The following is a 23,987-nucleotide window of genomic DNA, read 5'->3' as shown; positions in this document are numbered from 1 at the left end:
TTTCATATTTAGACCTAGAAACTAGGCATTCTAAATATATCTTTTATCATGAAAATCAATAAAAAAGGGTGTATTTCAGCTCTATATTTCAAGCAATTTGTAGGAAAATTGTGAGGTGGATATGGATCGTACTTAAAAAAACATCTAATATTTTTCATTATTTTTACTTTGGGTTTTTAACAAGAGACCGGGACGTCATTAGGACAAGTCATCACATGATCTTCCTATTCCTCTTGCTAAGTGCGAGATGAAACAAAGGGACAATTTAATTATGAAATTATTTATCTTATTTATTAAGCTAATATGCCTAAGTAGGGCACGAAATTATGGCCTGAAAACTGGACATTTTAAGAACTTTGGTAATTATGGATGAGATGCATGAGTAAATACATTTTTAACAATTAATGCAAGCGCAAATCGCGAGCCGAAACTTTTGATAGACTGTCACGAAATGTGGATTTTAAGAAGTTTGATGTATAATCAATATTGATACATACATTACTTGCCAATCAAAATGCGAGCATGCAGCGCTATCTGATACGTTTTGACAATCAGATCTGCAAAGGGATATTTTGAAAACTTTATGGAATACACGAAAATAATAAAGGTAACTGATAAGTTAACATTTGCAAGCGTGTAGCACGAGCAGAAAATATTGTTCAGATCGTAAAACTAACATTTTAAAAATCACTTTAAAACAATCAATTTGTAAATCAAACAAAATAATGAAAGTTCGATTTCCGCGGCGAAATATCTTTTGCATATTGACTTCCAAACTTGATATTTAAGCTCCATATTAAACAAGATATGTAAATCAACTAACAGGCAATGCGAGCACGAAGTGCGAGCGAAAATTTTATATAGTGAAATATGAGAGATTCTTTTTATTTTTCAAGTCTTTCACTTGTCTTCCTCTTCTTTTTTTCTTTCTTTTCCCTGTTTCCCCCCCCCTTTTTTTTGCTCCGCCAATAAGGGGGGACCCGGGCCCCTCGCCCCTTGGATTCGCCTATGATATAAAGTGGCTCAACAACTTGAATGGTAAAACAAAACAATACAAAAAGTATGTAACGCAAAAGGATATAACAAATATTTTCGTCAGAGCAAGTGTCTTGTTTTCTTTTAGGCCTAACTGTAAGTAGAGCAATCGTGAGCAGAGCAATTGTTATTCGAGGAGCATTTGTCGCAGGTATTTTATTTAGGTCTTATATTTATTTTTTAAAGCAACTATCGCATGCCGAGAAACCAAACTCGATGGAGCAATTGTGGACGGAGCAACTATTGGCGGAGCATTTGTCCCTACATGCGGAGCAAATGTCGGTGGAGCAACTGTCCCTACATGCGGAGCAAATACTGGTGGAGCAATTGTCGCCGGAGCATGTGTCGTTCGGGTAGCATTTGTCGCCGGAGCATTTGTCGCTAAATGTGGAGCAACTGTCGGTGGAGCAACTGTCGGCGGAGTAACTGTCGGTGGAGCAACTGTCGGCGGAGCTAGCAACAGTCGGCGGAGCAAATTTCGGCGGAGCAATAGTCGGCGGAGCAACTGTCGGCGGAGCAAATTTCGGCGGAGCAACAGTCGGCGGAGCAAATTTCGGCGGAGCCATAGTCGGCGGAGCAAATATCGGCAAAGCAAATGTCGAGGAGCAAATGTCGAGGAGCAAATGTCGCGGAGCAAATGTCGCATTTTGGGGAGCATTTGTCACCGGAGCCGTATCGTCGCCGGAGCATGTACGTGTCATGGATTCAAGACATCACGTTTTTAAATCAATATAAACCAAATATATTTCCTCATAGCACTTGAGTTATCATAAGTGACATATACTTCTTTTACATGACTCAAAAAGTGATTACCCCATGTTAAGGTCTTCGTATATATATAAACATTTCCTTCCGTGATTACGTTCGCATTAGTGGATTGGTGAGATATGTCTGCTCTTCATGAATTCCTAAAATCAGTCCTTAAAATGTCCCTTAATTCTTCTGATCTGAATATCAAAAATTTTCAGCTCGCGCTCGCATCATTTGGTTAATGAAATAAATCTGGTCCTAGTTAATTCCTACACAGAAAACTTAGAATGCCCCACTTCAGGTGTGAATTACCTAAATTTTCAGCTCGCGCTTAATTCGCGCTCGCAATATTTGATTGGTGAGATGCGTATGATAATCATGATTGCAAAGACTACAAAAAGTGTTTCATGTGTTCGGATGTAATTCTAATAAAATCAGCAAGCGTGAGTCGCATTAGATGAATATGGTGAGATATGCATACTCTTAATGACTTCAAAACTTGATACTTTAAGCTCCATATCAGTCTATATATATTGAGCAACTGAATCTCAATGAACAATACGAGCACGAAGCGCGAGCGAAAATATTGACATGATTTTTCTTTTTTTGCCCGGGTTTTTTTGAAAGTGTTCACCTCACCTTATTTTATTCATTTGTCTTCTCAACGAAAAAAAAAACTGACAACATAATGACGGAACTGTTATAGTAGGCTTAAATCCTTCTTCCTTCTTTCCCCTTCCCTTCTAATTCCATATTTTTCTCGATTTTGAAGATTTGAATGGGGAGGGGAGGGATCGAACCCGGAACCAGAACGGGCTTTTTGCCTATAGATTCCACCGATATAGCCAGCCGGCCCGCGCGCGCGTTTCCGTTTTACACCCTGGCGAAGGCATTTTCCGGAAAAGTAGCCAAAAAGCGACTAGTGAAGAGTCTACACACGTCGCTGGTTGCATGCAGCGTGCGACACAGGCGAGTCCACCACCGCATGCAATTTGCACAGTTCCTGATCAGAGCACAGAGTTCCTCGGCACTTCATGAGAGCGGCAGTCAGGAGTGAAATCCGAACATGCTTTTGCAGTCGCGTTGTTTATGATAGTTTTTTTTTTTCTAAAAATAAATTATTAACTTAATGAATAGAATGACAGACAAAATCAAAATAAACAGATACTTATAATGGAAAGACAAATTGAAGTTTGATGGATTGATACACTTATAGAAGCTGCCGAAAGATAGATAGAATACTGATAAATAGATAGAGACAAGATAGACAGATAGATAGATAGAAATAGAGAGAGAGAGAGGTGGATAGATAGATAGAAAGAGAGAGAAAGAGGGAGAGATGGATGGATAGATAGATAAATAGAGAGAAGGGGAGAGACAGAGAGGTCGATATATAGAGGGAGAGGCCCGGGGGGAGAGAGAGAGAAGGATAGATAGATAGATAGATAGATAGATAGAGGGAGAGATGTTGTAGATAGAAACATGGACGGACAAAGAGAGAGAAAAAAGACAGACAGATGCTAGAGAAGGAGAGAGGGAGAGAATTTGAGAGACAGATAGATATATAGAAAGATGAGACAGAGAAGATAGACAAATTAACAGATAGATAGATACATAGATAGATAGATAGAGAGAAATAGAGAAAGACAGACAGATGGATAGATAGAGATAGATAGATGTTAGATAGATAAAGAGGGAGAGCTAGAGACAAAGAATATTAACAAATTATCAGATAGATAAGTTAAAAAAATAGAGAGAATAAGAGAAAGACAGACAGATGGATAGATAGATAGAGAGAGCCAGAGAGAGAGAAATATTAAATAGATAATTAAAGAATGAGAGAGACAGAGAAGATTATTAACAGATAGATAGATACTCTAGTTAAAAAATAGATAAATACATTAGATAGAGAGAAATAGAGAAAGACAGACAGATGGATAGATAGATAGATGGATAGAGAGATAGATAGATGTCAGATAGATCAAGAATGAGAGAGAAGAGCGACAAATTAACAGATAGATACTGTAGTTACATAGGTAGGTAGAGAGAGAGAAATAGAGAAAGACAGACAGATGGATGGATAGATAGAGAGAGAGATAGAGAATTTGAGATAGATAGATGTTAGATAAAGAATGAGAGAGACAGAGAAGGTTATTAGATAGATAGATACTGCATAGATAGATAGAGATAGAATTTGAGAGATAGATATATAGACAGATAGAGAGAAAGACAGACATCAGCAAATCGGCAAGGCAAATGATCAAGGCAAACATTCGTATTGAACCTGGAAAGTATAAGCTCAGCTGCTATGTTCTGCGGATAACTTCGGTGCGGACTTTGGATCGCGCGCCCAGCTGATAATGTAAACAAACGTAGACGTAGACTCTTCACTAGTCGCTTTTTGGCTACTTTTCCGGAAAATGCCTTCGCCAGGGTGTAAAACGGAAACGCGCGTCCCGCGCATACAGTCATCTCTTTGAGCCCGCCTAGTTTTGTCACGGTGACGCATATAGAGATAACGTGGTGACGTCACTAAACTTAGTGGGAAGACGTTTCCTTACGTCGAAGACGTGTAGAATAATGTTACATGAACTGAAGATTTTACTGCCACTGATGGATATACTGGATTCGGTGTTTCAATATTTTTATATGATCAGACATTTTTAAGAAGATGATTGTACAAATTGCTATAGAAATTTGCAACATAAACCAAGCTATTTCCAATTATTTATTTGAGAAAAAGACTGCAGACACAAATTCAGACTAAGTTTATTATCACGTGATGCTCAACGATTGGCAAACGTTTTGCATGCATCCGGCACAACTCGTTGTCTACATTGAATTCACGAGTGTACGTGATACGTACACGCATAATCGCCATAGCATTTCAACACAATTCTGCCTGCTTGCTAACCTGCTGTCATCTTCTCTATCTATCCAGGTATTATCTGAACGATTTATCGAACAATATTATCGGGTAACTCCATTGAATTTTATTGTTGTCTATCTTGTGAATATTTTAAGAATGTATTTTCCTGATTCTACTTTCCAGATGGTCGAGAGTGCTTTATCTCCGCCGTACGACGGGAGCGAATTTCAGGATCTGTTTCCTGAACTGACCGGCGTGGAACCAGACGAAATGGTGGACATAGAATCGTTGGCTGATCATGCTGCATCGTCGTTGCAACAACCTGATGACGTTGTAGAAAATCACTCAGTTATGCTGAACGACAACGTTTCCATTCATTCACAAGATAGTTATTCAGAGAGGGGTTCAGTATACGAGTGTGATGATGTTTCAGAGGGGGAGGTGGAGGAACATGAAGATGCTGATCAATTGCTGAGATACCTCATCGCTCCAGTCAGTCAAACTCAAAGTAAGACGAAGCAGCTGAGACGCCAATCTTCCAATTCCAATGACTCTGAAAGATTTCCTGATCGTTCTCGGGATCAGGGCTCGACCATTCATCATCCAGACTCCCCGCCGCCATCAGCTGTGGTGACGACGCGTAAATACACAAGAAAGTCCACGTCAAAGGCCCGAAGAAACGGGCCAAAACAAATGCCAGCTTCTTCAACAACATGCTTCACCGTTGTTGATGAGAAAGGTTCATGCAAAAGCGTCCAAGGCCCAAACAGGAATGCTGTTATGGCAAAGTTAAATCGTGAGAGGAAGAAGCAGCTCATGGTGGAACTTGAAGAAAAGGTTGGACTTCTCGATACTGAAAATGATGCGCTTAAAAAGCAGAATGTCCGCCTTCGAAAGAGAGTTGATATTCTAAGCCGAGAACTTCAATATGTGAAAAATGTTCTTGCAAACCAAAGCACGCTGTCCAGTCTTCTGAAAAATATCAAAGCAACAGGACTTGAGTTTCATACTTCAATGCCGTTACAGTCCAACCCAAGCAGAGTTGCCAAAGGTATTTCACGTGTGAATCAGAAAAGAAAAAGGCAGTTTGATCATGACTATTGTCTTGAGCAGAATGATGATGAGTTCCAGTCTCCAAAAGTTGCCAGGTCTGGAAGTAAAGGGAAAAAAGATGATGGCAAAACTGATGCTAATGTGAATCTTTCAAACTGTGATGCAGTAGGAGGAGTTTGTCTTCATGTTTTAGGTGAGAATGTCTCACTCGAGTTCTGTTCAAAGTGTAGTGCAAAAGCAAACTTGGCTGGAAGCAGATGTTGAGCCATTCTCAAAGAAGCAGGAATGAGATGAGATCTCAAAGAAGCTGTTCATCACTGGCCCTGGGAGTAATCAGATGATCATGAACTACATGTATTCCATCGCAGAGCAGCATGTTGAGTGACTAAGGAACGGTGTCATTTTATGATTTTGGAAAGCATATGGTCGGTTGTTTCTTACCTTTGATTAATGACAGTGAAAGTACAATTGAATTCTTTCTATAAGCCATAACTCATTGATTGTTTTAGTTCACAGACTTGAGCTCCATATTTTCAAACATTTGACTCGAAATGAAATACAAGAAAAACTCAATATCGTAGTATTGACATGTGATAATTTTGATTATTAGATAATCCTAGGTTACCGGTAATTCATTTTTGTCCTGTTTTGTAAAGAGAAGTCAATTGCAACTTGTGAGTTTTGTTATACGTTGCATATGGCTTCTCTATTTTAGTAATGTCTTGTATACAATCTTGTTGAAGAACACTCACTAATCTTGCTTTCAGTTGTCTCTTTTCTTCTGTCCTATGCAGGTCAATTGCTTGGAGAATTCACCACAGGCACACCTACATCTAAACTGTCAAGGCCTCTGCTTTATTGGATGATGTGGATGTATTCAATCTTTGTCTTCTCTTCGAAGACGGTGCCACAAAGACACACTTAAGTTCATATGTGATGAACTCAAATGGTCGGTTAAGTCTTGTATCTTAGTGTTATAAGTGCATGAAAATGCAACTTGGTTTTGCATGACCCTGTCCAATTTTTTTCTTATCTAGGCCTACTCTGCTCATATCATTTATGAAAATATGGTGTTTATTTGATTTTATATCTGTTCAATAGCAGCTCTTTTGAATTTGAAGCTATTGAGAAAATGGCAACATGCCATGTTGAAGTTATTTAGAGAGGAACAAAACAAAAAACACCAAACCAATAGGGATAAGCCTCCATGCAATAGTTGGTACTCGTGACATAAACTTATTGTATGACCTGGATCCAACAGTGATTCTACAAAGGAAATGAATCTAATCTTGTTCAGGAAATTATCAGATTGAATTCTAATTTCATTTTGAAGTCTCCAATACTTTATATAAGCAAATGAAAATCAGCATACGACATTTGCTTAACAAAGTTTACAGTCCTAAAGGGTTAAAGATTTTAGATGGCAGAAAAGGAGTTTACTTCAAACTGATATATGTTTCTGCAATTTTCAGGATAAAAATAAAGAATGCATTGATATTAAACTACATTGTATATTCAGTTGCATGTTTTGATATTTAAAATAAAAAGATGGCATATGTCAAAAGTTGATTTTCATTTGTTTACTACCAATTGTTAAAGACAAGGTACTCTCAGAAATACTTGACTGCTTTATTTTCTCTAGATGCTGTAATCCGGATCACCTGCCACAATTTACACAGACTTCTGGTAAGGCATTTATTAACAATTTCCCCGCCCCCTACAGCTGCTTTTTCCCCTCTTTTTTTTCATCCCTCTATGGCTAGAGTTTTAACAAGTCAATAGATGGGTCATGTGTGTTGATATTTTGTTCAATTTTTGAACTATTCATCATTCTACTCCATTGATCATGTTAATTGAAATTAGAATGACCAATCTTTGTTAGTCCATGGTATTTTTTTCCTATTCATTATATATTTTAAGGGCTCATCATTTTGATTGTTTAGAGATCTTAAACTAATATTTTTTTTCTTGGTGTAAGTTAGTTCCATTATGTATTTCAAAAGTCAAAACTTCTTGATTTTTTTTTACTACATATATATGAATATAATATTGCTGGGCTACTGCCTGTTGAGTATGAATCTCTACCTGAATCATAGATGTGTACAGATATATTTAATGCCTACATGATATTCTAAGGAAAATTTGAGCAAGAGGTTTATTTTATTTTGTCACAATTGATACTTGTAAATATCAACACTAAATTTTGATTTTGGTTGAGGTAAAACCTAAAGTAATACTTTTGAATTGAATATTTACATGAATGGGTGTAAATTACTAGTATGCTTATCAAGTATATTGGCAAAAAAAATGACTGTATACTGTGAAGAAAAGAATAAAATAAGAATGATTTTGTACAGTTGTTGAATTTTGTATTTGCAAACTATTTGGAATGTTGTTATGAAACTATTCAGCAAACAAAAAAATGAATAAAAAAAGAAAGAAAAATAAAACAAGAGACAGTGTGTTGATATTCAAAAGTTTCAATTGTAAATATATCTTGAGTTGTATTGTATTGACACTTTTTATTTCTTGCATTTTTTCCTCCCACTTGCTGTGTCCGGGAACCTGTGTTCTCTTGATTTAACAACAAAAAGATTTTGGTAAATAAAAGCAAAAATGAGAAATAAATTCATGAGTGCTTGCGCCTCCTTGCACCCTCCTGAGGTCAAGTACACATGCTAGTAAACAGTAAGTATAGAGGTGAGTAAATGATAAGATGAAATGGGAACCGATGCATTTTAATTCCTGTGTTCACCTCCACTATGATTTGTAAGATCAGTCAGGGGAAAAAAGGGTCAAAATAAAGCTTAATTTAAAGTCGTCTGTCTTCCCCTTTGGTAAGGCCAGCTTTGATATATATATATATATTTTTTTGTGTGTGTAGTACTACAATTGGCAGAATTGTCTAAAAAGATAACAGGTGTATATTGCCCATTTAAAAATGAATATAACCCTTTTTAATTTGGATAATAGTAGATTTAATGTCCTGTCAATAATATTTGAACTAATATATGTTTACAACTTTGTAATGTCCAAATCTGCAGAAACTGTTGCAAAAGGTAATGCACATTATTGCTCTGAATTATTTTTGAAGTGTTCAATTGGTAACTTTACAATTTGTTACCAAAATTCAATAGAATTTAAAGCAATTCCTCTCCCTCTCTGCTTTGATACCAAACAAAGAATTATGAAAGGAAAAATTTTAAACAACTGTTTAAGAAAATGATGTCTTCTTTATCCTTGCATCTGTTTTTAGTCCATTTGAGAACTTTTCTTGGTTTACTTTTTTGTATAATTTTAGAATAAAAGAAAAACTACATTCATTTTTTTTTTCCAGTTTGGAAAATCACCCCAACTCCCCAAGACATTGTGTTTCCTTTTCAAAAAATCTAAGATGTGCATTGCCTGCTCTATATTGGATGTCCTTCATTGATTTTTGTTGGGAGTGCTATGTACTCATATGTGAAGATAACATAAGCCTTGAATAGAAAGTGTCATTTGTGATTCTGTATGTAAATAAAAATGTTCTTTGATCTTGTAATTGTACATGATATTGGCATAGAGTTGTTTGTTTTAATAATGTTTGAGTCTTTTTCATCACTTACAGAAAGTTCCTGCTTTAATCGTGACAAGTGGTTTGAGATCTACATTGAGTGGTTTGAAGTGTGAGTCATTGCTGCTGGGGTGACAAGAACCCTAATACAGTCAAACCTGTATTTAAAGACCATCTAGCTAGGGAAGACAAGGGGGCCTATACCACCATGTCTTTATGGGCAGGTTCTCGTGATAAATGTTTGAATTTGGAAATTCCAGAAAAACTAAACTTGTATTTTATAGACGGGTGGTCTTCATTTAGATTTGTTTTCCAAAGCAGCTTTGATTGAATCCCATGGTGACGGAAGAAGTAGGTATATAACCCAGCTGTCCCAACAATTGGAAAAAGGTCTTGCCTTGATACCATAGGTTGGTGTGATCATTTGAAATCAAAACCAAGAGGTGTCCTTGCAATACCAACAAAAAATTCAATCCCCCCATTTGAGATACAGGCTCTTGTCGCCCCAGCCACGCTTTGCCTCTAGTTTTTGTTTGGCATTGGGAAATGAATTGAATTCACTACCAAATATCACTTTCATGGGGCATTGCAAGGAAATTGCGATCAATTGCAAGTCTATGTTCAGTCTCTCAATCATAATTTTTGTCTCACCTGCATAGCAGAGTGAGACTATAGGCGCCTCTTTTCCGACGGTGGCGGCGGCGTCAACATCAAATCTTAACCTGAGGTTAAGTTTTTGAAATGACATCATAACTTAGAAAGTATATGGACCTAGTTCATGAAACTTGGCCATAAGGTTAATCAAGTATTACTTAACATTCTATTAGAGTTTCATGTCACATGACCAAGGTCAAAGGTCATTTAGGGTCAATGAACTTAGACCATGTTGGAGGAATCAACTTTGAAATCTTAACCTGAGGTTAAGTTTTTGAAATGTCATCATCTGTTGAATTCCCATCATAACTTTATGGATCTGATTCATGAAACATGGACATAATAGTAATCAAGCATCACTGAACGTTTTATGCGAGTTTCAGCTCTCATGATTAAGGTCAAAGGTCATTTAGGGTCAATGAACTTTGGCCGAATTGGGGGTATCTGTTGAATTACCATCATAACTTTGAAAGTTTATTCTAGTTCGTTAAACTTGGACATTAGAGTAATCAAGTATCACTGAACATCCTGTGCGCATTTCAGGTCACATGACCAAGGTCAATGAACTTTGGGTGTATCTGTTGAATTACCATCATAACTTTGAAAGTTTATAGATCTGATTCATGAATCTTGGACATAAGAGTAATCAAGTATCACTGAACATCCTGTGCGAGTTTCAAGTCACATGATCAAGGTCAAAGGTCATGTAAGGTCAATGAACTGGCCATGTTGTGTTTTTTTGTTGAATAACCATCATATCTCTGTAAGTTTATTGGTCTAGTTCATAAAAAGTGGACATAAGAGTAACCATGTATCACTGAACATCTTGTGCGAGTTAGTTTTCAAAGTCAGCACTGCTGCTATATTGAACTGCGTGATGCAGGTGAGACGGCCAGAGGCATTCCACTTGTTTTAATTAATTGCGATTGATATTTAATCTGCTTCTTGAAACGAGCAGAGTAATCCAATTTGCTGCAGTTAAAATTGATCTATCAATTGTAAAATTGGAACAGAATATTTGCGATTGATTGCAAATATTTTCTTTCAACACCCCCTTAGTCAGTAACCAGATCTGATGATTAGGGTTAACAAAGATAAACACTACAAATGTAGTTTATTTATTAGACTGGATTATCCAAAACACATCCCCTCCCCCTTTTTTTGTGGTCCCAAGAGACTAGCTAAAGTAAAGTTTCATGCAAATAGATGCTTGGTGAAAATTTAATGGAAATATTTTTCTGACAATTTACAAATCAGACCAAGGGGTTTATACTAAAGTGTGTAGACATTGAACTTGCGCAATGTTTGGCATAGATGTTGATATTTGAAAAATTGCAGTTAGAAATGGGACCAGTTCATGCACTGTTGACTGAATTAGTACAACTTTCTCTAACTTCAGTTGAGTTATTTTATTCGTACTTTGCATTTTCCAGTAATGTGGAGTGTTATGTTTGATTTAAATGGGCCGTCACACCTAGGACCCATTTCATAAAACTTGTTTCAGTATCAAACTTTGCAGTTAATGTTCAATTTGATTGGCTGATAGTAAACTTGTTAAAGAATTTTATCAAGTCTACATGATCTTGGACCATAGACTCGCAGATGTATGCTGACATATGGTAGTCAATTTATAGATTAATCCTATCTTAAAATTTAAAGAATTCTATTGGATTACTGATATTTAAAAAAAGCCATTTAACTACACAAAAGGGCTTGTTAGGCTACTCATACATTGGTAAAGTCATCTGTATGTGACAAATAAGTCCCTGTATGCTTTTGTTTAAACTGTGCTGTTGCATGCAATTGATTATGCCGTTTGTCTGGTGCTATGGAGAGGTATGATTAGTTAGAATTGTCTGATAGAGGAGTGGGATAGCAACGATTTCCAGCTTGTTGGAATTTGAACCACACCTTGGCCCCGAAACCATGTACAACCAAATTATCAAAATTGATTGCATTTCTTTCTTTATACATCTGCCACTGCCTTTTTTTGGGGGGGGGGGTATAATATGGATATCAAATATTGTCTATGTGCTATACAACCTAGCTGGAAATCATTGCTGCTGTTTTATGAGCTGCACAGGACATCAAATATCTAAGCATGGACCTATTATAGGTCCATGATCTAAGGGACTTTGTGATAACTGTGTCCTTTGATATGCGCTGTCCTGTGTTGGTAATGTGGAGAGTATGTTTTTATCTAAAGAAAGGAGATGCATGTCCCAAAGTAGGATTTTCAGTTCAAGATTAATGAACAATATTCCTTCAAGGGGAACTTTCCATGAATACCTGTTAATCACATACATGGCCCACTCTATGCCAATCAGACTTGAAGGTTTGTTGATCGGAACTTGTGCTTAGTAGAATGTTCCTCTGGGGACCCCATGATGTCTATCAACCCTTATTCATCTTTCTCCGTTGACCTCTCATTGTTTTAATTCTATTTATTCCCACGATCATGTTGGGTGTTAAATACTGTACATCGGCTCGTAAAGTAAATGGCATATGTATACACAGTAATAATTTTTCCTCTTTATTTAGAATTCAATATTTCCTCTAAATTTATTTAGAGAAGTGACTTTCGATCAATTTATGCACATGCATTTACAAAGAAAAATCACCGGGGGCCACTTCCATTGATAAGTGGATACCATGCGTGACCCCCCCCCAAAAAAAAAAACGCATAAAAAGGATCTCTTTTTTGAGAAAGGGTACGCTACGTACGTAACGTAATAAGGGTGTCAAAAACACTAAAATAATGAAAATAAAGGGTATTTGCTTCGCTAGGTAAACTAGACTAAAATACTTCAATAACAGATCATGGGGGGGGGGCACAGCCGGCCCATGCCCCCCCCTTGATAAGCAAAATTAAAATTTGTAATGTAAAAATGCCATTAAAACAGAAGTGTGTTTCCCCTTTTGAAAGAAGACTATTTTTGCTTGTCAAATTTTTTTCGGGGACAAAATATTAATTTTTGGATAAAACCCCCTATTTCTCTACTTGTCAATTTTTTGAATGACATTTTAAGTTTTGCTTGATTTCGCAAAGTGGTATATGCACATCTGTCGGTATGCAAATGAGACCGATGACGTCATCTACTCTCTTTCGTACTTGTTTATGAAATTTTCTCATTGTCAAGTGAAACAATCAATTCCCCCCTCATCATGTGGAAATAGTATTGTTTAATACTATAATGGTTCAATTGGTCCTTGACAAATATGTGAAAATTTTTAATTTTTTATAATTCAAACACAAAAAATGAATGAAGGACATTGACTGACTCATTGCATGTCACTGATCTGCTAATCACTTATTTTCTTTTAAATGGCTAAACTGTCATGTTTCTTTTTTTTACATCGGATTTTAATGAAATTTTCAGCGATATGCTAGTTTGATTTTTCTCTATTCATTCAAATCATAATTTTTCTTGGGGTGGACTTGACCTTTAAAGAAATATGCAAGTCACAATAGGGGGCAATAGGGCAAAGGAGCTGGGGGGTCATACTCAGCCCCCGAAATGTGCAAGTCCTTGTAGGATGGGGTAAGAAGCATATCCCTATATATTCAACACAAATTTTACCCATGAACCAACTTTTGGGGCTTTTACCCCTTTTTTAACCGTTTTCCTCCATTTTATTTCTTAATTCCTCCATTTGACCTCTCCATTTCTGCTCTCCCAAAGAAGCAGGTTCTACTGAAACGTAGATGGCGCTAGACCTGCATTTGGAGAATTAAGTCTCTTTTTGTCAGAGCGTACAAAAATAATTGCCTTACGGGGGGGAGGGGGTGTCTATGTACTGCACATGTATCATCATTCCAAAAGAATGACCCAAAGGAGCACTCGGGAGGCCTTCACAGACAAGAAAAAACAAATTTCTACATTTCACACGATTCTTGCTACAGTCTGAATCCAGCCCTCAATTGAGCACTTTATTTGAATAGTGAGGCTAAAGTAAAATAATATTTCACTGAGAGTCGAATGATATCAATGACGTTCATGAAACTACAATATAAAGTACAAGTAGTAGTAAAAACAGAATAATGACAAAACGAATAACGTTAATGAATGCCATAATGTCAAAAAGATGGGTAAATAAAAAATATCTCGCAGGTGGGTATGAATATTGATGGTAAACAAGGGATTACCTTACTAAGATATGTTTTTCTGTAGGGTAAACGAAATTATAAAAATAAGTTTTCAGAGATAACATACAAAGTACAAGGCAATTGATTAAGTATAACAATCACTTAAAAATAAGTCACTTTAGAATAATCTCACAGTTAAACATACAAATAAAATACCCGTTTTCTATAGCTAAAATTTGACCTTTTTTTTGCAAGTATTTCGTTGATCAATAAGAAACGCATGAAATTGTGCCTCGATGTGTACAATGCGTATTTAAAATTGGAAGCAGAAGTATTCTCGCATCCAAAAGTTCAAAGGGCCTCCTAGTTTCCGGAACTTATACAGTCACGTTGTCTATAGCTAACAAGGTCAGATTGTTGATTGGAATGAGCCTGCTAATTGAGGAAAACGATCTATAGACACCGAATGGTGCACGACTTGTGAAATCCTATTTTAAGAGATGTGGGTGGGGGCTCAGTTTTTTCACACTAAAGGGAGTAAAGTGTACGTGATTTTGTATATGCATCTACTCAGAGTCCCTAAGCAAAAATGAATTTATACCGCTCTTTACTCTTCATTAATGCAGCGTATTCTATCAATGTGAGAAAATCAACAACAAATCAAATATGATTATGCCCGAATATTATGTGCGAGTACTATATTGCAGGCCTAATTCCTCAGGCGAGCATGCGGAGGTTCATCTGTGATTGCCATCAGCAAAACAAAATCTGCGATGATATACAATTCCAATTGTGAGTTGATTGTTATGAACATTATATCGTTTTTACATAACACAACGTCAATGTTTTCTATTAATCGAGCGGATGTATTAAGTGAACGACCAGAGTGAACCGGTGCCCCTCTTAGCGTCTCTCTTTGTGATCTTTACAGATCATGCTATTCACAACGGTTGCTGCCAAACAAATTAACTATAACAAACTTATGAATAATAGGTTGTCTAAAACTTGGATGGGATTCACAACCTCACAGACAATTATTAATTTATTAATTTTGGCAAACTGTTACCTCCCTGCATGGGTATAACACTTACACTCACTGTTTCCGAGATTGTGCGGAAAGGCTATATGGGGGATAGGGGCCCCCCTTTGATTTTACAAGCCTGGTAGAGAATAAAAGGGGGTAAAAGAATCGACTTAATTGAGAACTTAACAATGAAATAATCCAATCGCGATTGGTTTATCGTTATCCCCCCCCCCCCCTTCGTACACTGACGCCTTTCTTGACTACTATTTAGGAATTGCAGACTTTATTACCTTGATAGTTCAGAAAAAAGGGAATAATTTGAACGAACAGAATTAATGTATGTCTTCATGATTCTTTGATAACAAGACACTATTTGATTTAGAAGTGCATCCAGAGAATTTCACACAATCGACCAAGCCCAAAATAAATTTAATTCATTTCATAAGGCATCAACAATACAATATAGGGCCAATACATGAACTTTCTATTACATTATAACATCGCAATTTGCTGTTTACAATATCTAGGCACATCGCCCCAGGTCCGAGGGTGGATGAATGCTGATGACATGGCGTGAATCACGAGTTTGCCAAGCCATGCATATGTTGCGATGATGGTTCCGGTGTGAGAGATTAGCTCATGTGTAATCCCCTGTAATTGAAAGAGGAAGGAGTAGAAAAACAGATAAGTTTAACATTATATTCTTTAAGATTAGGTTCATCTCGATCAAAGGGATAAGGGTGCCCTGTTTAGGCCTATAGAAACGTCATAATTATGTACTTTACATCGTTATTTCAAGTTTATTACACAACCATACATTAATTCATTTTGTTTTAAGTACAAAATATATTTTTAGTAAAAAATATATCGAACTATCACTGTTGCAATTGTTGTTACCTACTACTATCCTTCCTCCTCCTCCTCCTCCAAATACTTCTATACTACTTCTACCATGACTACTACCAATACTTCTAACTAGGAAGGGGGGTCACTAGCTGCTATTCCGCCAGAATGAGTCCTGAAAAAAAACCTACCCTAAACCAGGTTTCAAAGACACTCTAAACGTGGATTTTAATATCTCTCGAAATGTCCCAGATTTACACAATCTAAACGGACATTGGTTTTTTGTCTGTATCCATAGATTTGCAAAATACTTTGGCCTACTCTATTCGCGTTTCAGGCCATCGTGATTTGGGGATCTTTTTTTCTCTCATTTCGAGCACTATTTTGACACTCTATTCGCGTTCCGCGTTTACCCGCGAAAACATTTTTTTTTTCTTCTCGCGTATGCCGTCCACTCAGTGACTCATCGCCATACTGCTACTACTACTACTACTACAACTACTACTCCTGCTACTACTTCTGCTATACTATATACTACTACGTTGACTATAGTGACCACTACTATTGCCACTTCTACTATTAACAGGCGCGGATCCAGGGGGGGCCGAGCCGGTCCCCCCTATTTCTTTGACAACCTGCAGAAAAAAGTGTACTTTATCTTGATAGAAACTACGAAAAACAGAAAGAAAAGTAAGAAAGAGGTATTATACCCATGATGTGTAATTTACAGCCTCGTAACGGCCGGTCCGACCCTTAAAGGAAACAATTAGAGAAAGGTGAGGGGAAAGAATTGGAAAATAGACTTTATATAAGAATTTTCGCTCGCGCTTCGCGCTCGCATTGCCTGTGTAATGAATTCCATGCAAGAGGATTAAATGACACTTAATATATCCAGTTCTGAAATCAATTTGCACACAATAATTTAGCTCGCACATCAAGCTTTCATTATTTTGTTTGACAGTTTGATTTACACAAATTGTTATATCAAGATTTTCAGCTCGCGCTGCGCGCTCGCATTGTTTGACTTGTGAGATATATACCTATTCCCTTTGGAAATTCTTTCCCAAATTTGTCAAAATGCTCCTTTATCATGTCAGTGTATAAAAAAAATAAGCTCGTGCTTCGCGCTCGCATTTAATGGTTTGAGACACACAGCTTGTTCTTTATTTAAATAAAAACGTGCTTAGCCTATTTAGTTTTCAGGTCGGAATATCAAAAATTTTGAGCGCGCGCTTTGTACTCTCATTATTTAATTGGTGATACTTGTATCCTCTTCATTAATCACTAAAAACAGTCCTAATTGAATTTTCACGTTACTATCATAAAATTTCGGCTAGCGCTTCGCGCTCGCATTGTACATTTTACATATCTTTCTTCATGATTACAAAAACTGCTCAAAATCTTCAGTTCTAAGGACATAAAATATCAAAGAATTTTTAGCTCGCGCTTCGCGCTCGCGTTATATATTACGACCACATGAGATACCTTATCTTGTTTATAACAATAAAAAACTAAAATACTTCAAATTTCAGTCTCTAGTTAGGACTACCCCCTTAAAAACCACAAAAAATCAGATTATAGCGGCCAATCAAGAAAAAAAATTGATGAAAATATTTTTCGCCCCCCTATTGGCGAAAGCTGGATCCGCCCCTGATTAATACTACTACTACTGCTGCCACTTCTTCTATTACTACTAATACTACTACTACTGCTAATATACCGTGACTCGGTAGTTTGATGTATGACAGCTTTAATTAACAATTGGGCAGTTTACTTGGCGTGTATTTTCATTAGACTAATGCTCCATTCAAATAAATAGCGCGTTTTGAAAAAAGACAATATGTAAATCTTATTAAATAGTCAAAATAGGCCCTACACAAAAGTTTAGAAACACTGTCTAGATTTTAAAGCTGAATCAAATCAAGTGTCATGCACTCCCACCCGGGCATGCACTCTGGCATTCTGTTCCTTTTGAAAAAAAAAACCGGGACAGGAACAAGCTTTCTGATGTCCGACTCAGCTGTAAACTTACGCTGTGATATTATATACGCCTCTCTCCCTTTATTTACATTGGTACATCTCACTTCTATCAGCAGCAACCGCATTTCTTTTTCTGAAAAAAAAAAGAAAAATGTCATAATAATAATAACAATAATACATAATGATTTATATTAGCACATTTAAATTAACTTAAACTTAAAGCATGATAAACATGATAATGAAGGATGCCTAATTTATTACCAGGGGATGTTTCATATTAAAAGCTTTTCGTAAGTCAATATTAACATCAGGGGTTAAGAACGACTGATGAATCTTTCTTTTGCGCTAAACCATTTTTACTATCCTCTCCCTTTCTCCTTTTATTTACCTTTGAACCCTTTCTAACCTCTATCCTCTCATGTCTCTGAGTCTTCTTTCCCATCCCCTATTCATTTTCTTTTTCTCTATTTTCATTCTTTCATTTCCACTCTTCCTTTTTTTCTTTCTCCTTCCTCTTTGGCTCTTTCCCTCGCTAATCTCTTCTTCCCCTTTCTTAATTCTACCCTTTCTTCTATTTCTTTTAATTTTCCCATCTTTTCTTTCCTCTCTCCCTTTCCTATTATTCTCTCTCTCTTTTTCTTTCTTTCTTTCTTTCTTTCCTCTCTCTCTCTCCTATTTTCTCCTTCCCTTTCACCTTTTCTTCTCATTTCCTCTTCATCTTCATTTTCTTTCCCCTCTGCCCTTCATTTCTCTTTACTTCTCTTTTAGTCTCTTTCCCCCTTCCTTCTTTTATTCCTCTCTGTTTTCCATCTCTATCCAATCTCCCTTCCTTTCTTTTCATTCTCTTTTTCTCTCTTTTCTTCTTCCTTATTCCTTTCCCTCTTCTCTTCTTATTCTCTCATTTCCATACTCACCCTTTCTTTCTTCCTTTTTTTTTTGAAGGGGGATGCCCCTGCGCCTGCCCCTAGCTAACGACATTTGCATAACAATCGCCTCCTTGAACAAACAATTCTCCAATTTAATAGGCCGTATCTTTTTATTTTAAACCACAATATTTTAAGACGATATCCCTATAATATTGTTTGCTATTATTCTTTAATAACGTTGTGGGATATTGATGATAAAAAAAGATAACCCCTCTCGAGTGTAGACAATAGATTACGATATAAACTTGCTTGATAGCAAGTATGCCTGCATAATTTTATAATACATCATTACAATCATCATCGTCATTATTATAATAATTGTTATAATTACTTTCATTATTATCTTCAGTATTATTATCATCATCATCATCGCGATTAGCATCCGTCATCACCATCATCATCATCAACAACAACATCTATTAAACTACTGTTTCTGCTCCTACTATAGAATGCGTTGTAGTATATTTGTGATCACTTTAACAGTGTTGACAATATTTGACATGTAAACAAATTCATTTTGACAAGAATAATTTCTTTTCAATAGTTATCGGTTATTCTATCAAGTGCTCCTCTGATAGGTAATTTATCCAATTTATTTTGAATAGATTGTTTGGACAATTGTTTTGAGAGTGAATCTGCTATAAACAACACCAAGCCGGGACACCTTTTTTTTCAATCGTATTTGTTTCAAAGTATTAAAATTCATGGTGAAGCCTTATCTGGGAGCAATTACACATTTCAGTTATTTGAAATAAACATAATACCATTACAATAGCAACGCATAACTTACATACCTCATAAAAAATTATTTTGCTATCTTCTGGAGCATGCACATTGTTACTGTTTCTATTTCTACCACATATATATTTACAATGGAAGAAATATCAATAATACTTTCAATCTGAAACCCACGCTTGAAGATCATGGTCGAGTTAACAACGTAAAAAAAAAACCCAGAGCTTTTATAATCACGTTGATTTCGGAGTTAACTATGCGGAAAACAAAGAATAAACTCGAATATCCAAAGAGGAATATTTATTCCAAATTGTGCGTGTTTTTGACCCCGCATCGTAGAAATGACTCAACATACACTGGAGCAGCTGTGAAAGCTGCTGTCCTGTGCTATAATGGCCCACGCGTGTTAAAAAGGAAAACTTAATGTTTATGATTCTAACGAACGCAATGTCAGATCATTTATACCGGGCATGCGGGTATATTGGTATTGTTTTACCATATTATCAGTCAAATGAATCTTTAATCAATCCAATTAGTTATAGGGAACAAAATTTACATGGAGGCCTATGCTATATGTCTATGGGGAGGAAAGGTATGTCAGTATATAGTTGGCAATTTTCATTTGACATTATGTCATGATGTCGCTACACAATTATATTAATAACTATAATACTCTCTTTTTCTCGGATTTCCTTTGTCTTCTTTTGTCCCTGGTTTATTCAAGGATAATACGTTTGTAATCGTGATACACCAATACCAGTTTGTTTTGCTTGAGTTTGTCGTGTTTTTCCCTAATAAATCCACTGGGACACTACATGGTATAGGCTCTATAGATATACATTCCCGGTATGCAGTGTATGGTCTGATTTGTAAAGTTCCTCATTATTAATATATGATTTTGTCAAACACAATCATCAAGGGCATTATAGTAGTAAAGGAAATAGGAAATGGTCTATAATTGCTAATAAACATCGGATCTTTAAAAAATATATAATCATAAATACACTCACGGGGTACCTTTGACGAACGCCAAAAACATAGCTTATCGAGGGTGTATCTGTTTCAGAATTCTTATGTAATTATTCGAATGCTGTATGAAAATGATGTAAGATTGATAACATTACTCCATCAGGCCGTAAAAAAGCTAAGGGCCCCATCATTGCAGGGCCCACAGATTTTGTTACCTCCAAATTCTACTCCTCCCCTCTCTTTCACATACACCCTCTAATATCTCCAACATAATAACACACACCATTTTCCATAATAAACACTGACTATAAATGATATTTCATAATTCGGTATACTTTAAAATTACGAAATGGCAGCATTATATGGGTCTGCATTCAGGAGGCTCATTGTAATGAAAGGAAATTTTGTAGTGTCACAACGAAAAGCAAACACGGGAAACGCACCATATCATAACTAATAAATAACATTCATTGAATTACTATAATTCAATGATACGATGAATAGATAATTGAATTACAGTTGACCCTTGGTCGAGGACAAAGAGTTTCGTTATGTCGTTGATTTCCTGTTCACATATCTCATTTTAAAAACCAATGACATCCTACCAGCGTTACCATACAAACAAAATGCGTAGGCCTACATGATTGCAAATTCTTTCATTCACATTCACTACATCCCCTGTACCTTTTCCTGTATAATATTATTATATACCTCCTAAGATATCAGGGATGTCAGGTCACACTTGGTAACCAGGGTCAGTGCTAGATCTCCTGGTCGGACTCAATGAACAACAGTTGTTTTCACCTCAGCGGTAGTAACCATCATGAGTAGGCTAGTATAGTAGATATACTTGTATATTGGCCGAGTATAAAATATTATTGATACTGACCTTTCCTGGAACCGATGGTCTAGGAACACAGCAGAAGCAGCATCTTAGAAAGCACAGCTTGCATTTGCTTGGTCCTTTAGGCTTGATGTCTCCTAGATCGGGCATGGTGGTGATGGAGATGATGTAAAAGGCCGCTGAATGCAAGACAATACACGAGATAACGTGTGGACGGTATGAGATTGGTGCTTGCAAATCAATGAATGGAAAACAATTATTTACATTTGAGTTCGCGGAACGTGAGGCCAAAACCACTATTTCGGCACAATTGGAGAATCACAAAAATGAAAAAATAAAGTGAACGAAATTGGATTATTTTTATTAACATTCAAAGTGACATATATTCAAGTTCATAGTTGAAAAATATGAGCACATAATGTTACTTCGTTATCATAGTGGGATAATTTTTTCACGGGATGTAAATTTCTCTCTGTAACATACGTTACCACTATCATTAAATCCCAAATGCTTTTAAATCGGTCACTACAGTCAAGAATTGAGAACGTAATAAACCAAAAGTGCAGTAACCATCGGCTGTAATATTTGTAAAAATTTCTGCCAGATTATTCCATGACCAATGACCTACGTGAGATACGAAACATAAGCGTGTCATATTTTGTTAAACCTACTTAATTTCAGGTTTATGAGTTTTCTTTCTATTTGACATCTGAATCTACGACAGAAACTATTTTCATCATTTAGGAGTACCAACGTGCCAGACAATTATTGAGTAACATCAAGGACGCAAGTGATACTGTGTACTTAGAATTATATTCAATGGTTTCCATGTAACGTAAGTTACATATTATAAGTAACGTAAGTTACATAGGTAATATTATTATATGTGATTTTGTTTTGGTTTATATTCATACATTAATTTGTCATAAATTGTAAGTGAACGTATACAACACCCATGTTCCAATGAATTGGAGATAAAAATTATCAAACGCTACACTTCGAATATCTATAAAAGTGTAAAACTTTCTGACTTGTCAGTGTATATACTTTACAAGAACAATAATCAATAACCTGTGAGAAGACAATTTGAGGCACTATACATCATGATACATTATGCCAATAAAATCACGAGAGTTGGGAAAATGCTATATTTCTTCATTTAAGGGATAAGTATGCATGCGTTGCGTTTGATTTCAATTGAGAAATTGGTAACGTAGATTTCACGTTGATTTTATCAGCATGAAAGTATACTATAAATCTCTTGTAAATTGTTATCTTTAATGTTCTGAATCCATTATTACCAGTCACTTTAATAGGCTGTTTAAACGATTGAATAAAATAACAATAAACTTAAAACAGGAACACTCTAGAGAACAGCGATTGCAATATTGTAGTCAAAAATTCCAAACCTTTGCATGGAACAACAAGAAATGTCAATAAATGAGATACTCGGTTATAATGTGCTCTCAACATGAACATTAACGCCTATGCACAATATAATATCTATCATGAACTTGCTGAAGAAAAACTAAAGGAAAGGTAAATAATAACAAATTTTGTCACTTTTTAATCAATAACACCTCAGTTGGATGTCAATAGCCTAAGAAATAACATCACATTTCTAAGTTTCACAAAATCTACATGCAAAAAAAAAATGAATTAAATAAATTTACATGCAAGCAGGCCTAAAACATTTAAACATGTTTTTCAAGTTAACCCATATTACGAAATTGATGGAAAATATGTGAGAAAAAATATCAGTTGTTAATCATGCCACATGAATTTGCCTCGTGGATTAATGTTTTGACTTTGTTATAAATATAAATTAAGTGAAAATCTAATTGCTACATTACAAGTTATGCAATGTATTAATAACAATGATAGGGAATGATAACTTCAGTTTAATGCAATTGAATCTATAACACCGCTTTTCGGCGAATCGTTCCTGAGCCTTTTTACTCTTGCGTTTGTGAATTCCTTGACTCGCTTCTTTCTTTTGTTAAATTAATGACAGATTGGTACAGAATACAATCTGTTGGCGCTTACGTGCCCTATAAGCGGCCTGTATCTCAGCTCTGCTTCTACCCATTGCAACTCTATAAAAATTAAGAGAAGAATGCAAAAAAAAAACAATTAGGTTTATGAACCATATCACTTACTGAAACTTATGTCACTATAGGGTTTATGAGTTTATTAGTTTGGTCCATGATGAGCAGGATAATCGTTTGAAAGTGTATTTCATACCATTTGTTGTATTTCATCATTCAAAATAGTTTCTTCTTCACTATGAGATAACAATTGATATTCCAACACTAATTTCTAGTGATATTTTTTGTTTACAAATGGTCATGTAAGGAATTCCCCAATTAGTATTTGATCATAGGAGATATATACTATTTAATACAACTCTTCCATAGAGAAGCCCACTAACAATTATACTAGAACAATAAAATCTGTTCTATCCATGCATAATCTCTGAAAAAGCTTTTAAATGAACACAAGATTGGTTGAAACTTACGTTACCTAAGCATGAAACTTACGTTACCACATCATTACAGATGCCTGATCCATTAATGTTTAAAGAAAAAACTTGATAATCTTATTTATCGCTTATTCATATTTTTTCTTTTTATAATTTACATTTTTCTTTATACTCGAAGTATGA

The 23,987-nt window shown here is 35.9% G+C and overlaps 1 protein-coding gene and 2 long non-coding RNA genes across 3 annotated transcripts; 2 read left to right on the top strand and 1 right to left on the bottom strand.

Annotated features, from left to right (window-relative positions):
• The first annotated feature begins 4,795 nt into the window (after positions 1-4,795).
• On the top strand, positions 4,796-6,447 carry LOC121419067. The gene has a single exon (XM_041613357.1). The coding sequence runs from the start codon at positions 4,811-4,813 to the stop codon at positions 5,969-5,971; it is 1,161 nt and encodes a 386-aa protein (XP_041469291.1). The 5' UTR covers positions 4,796-4,810; the 3' UTR covers positions 5,972-6,447.
• Positions 6,448-6,685: 238 nt separating this feature from the next.
• On the top strand, positions 6,686-9,253 carry LOC121419068. The gene is made up of 2 exons (XR_005970548.1): positions 6,686-7,393; positions 8,302-9,253. It is a non-coding gene; the product is annotated as an uncharacterized LOC121419068 (long non-coding RNA).
• Positions 9,254-13,813: 4,560 nt separating this feature from the next.
• On the bottom strand, positions 13,814-21,601 carry LOC121419066. The gene is made up of 3 exons (XR_005970547.1): positions 21,368-21,601; positions 17,901-17,981; positions 13,814-15,676 (listed from the first exon to the last, which is right to left on the bottom strand). It is a non-coding gene; the product is annotated as an uncharacterized LOC121419066 (long non-coding RNA).
• Positions 21,602-23,987: the final 2,386 nt, after the last annotated feature.

The sequence above is a fragment of the Lytechinus variegatus genome, chromosome 7 (genome assembly GCF_018143015.1).
Source record: "Lytechinus variegatus isolate NC3 chromosome 7, Lvar_3.0, whole genome shotgun sequence".
In the NCBI taxonomy this organism is placed as follows: Eukaryota; Metazoa; Echinodermata; class Echinoidea; order Temnopleuroida; family Toxopneustidae; genus Lytechinus; species Lytechinus variegatus.
Note: the sequence above shows the minus strand (reverse complement) of the source record. Positions and strands in the feature narration are given on the sequence as shown.

Bases quoted from the DNA above. Each gene is read 5' to 3' on its own strand.
- LOC121419067 (XM_041613357.1), top strand. From the start codon at position 4,811: ATGTATTTTCCTGATTCTACTTTCCAGATGGTCGAGAGTGCTTTATCT.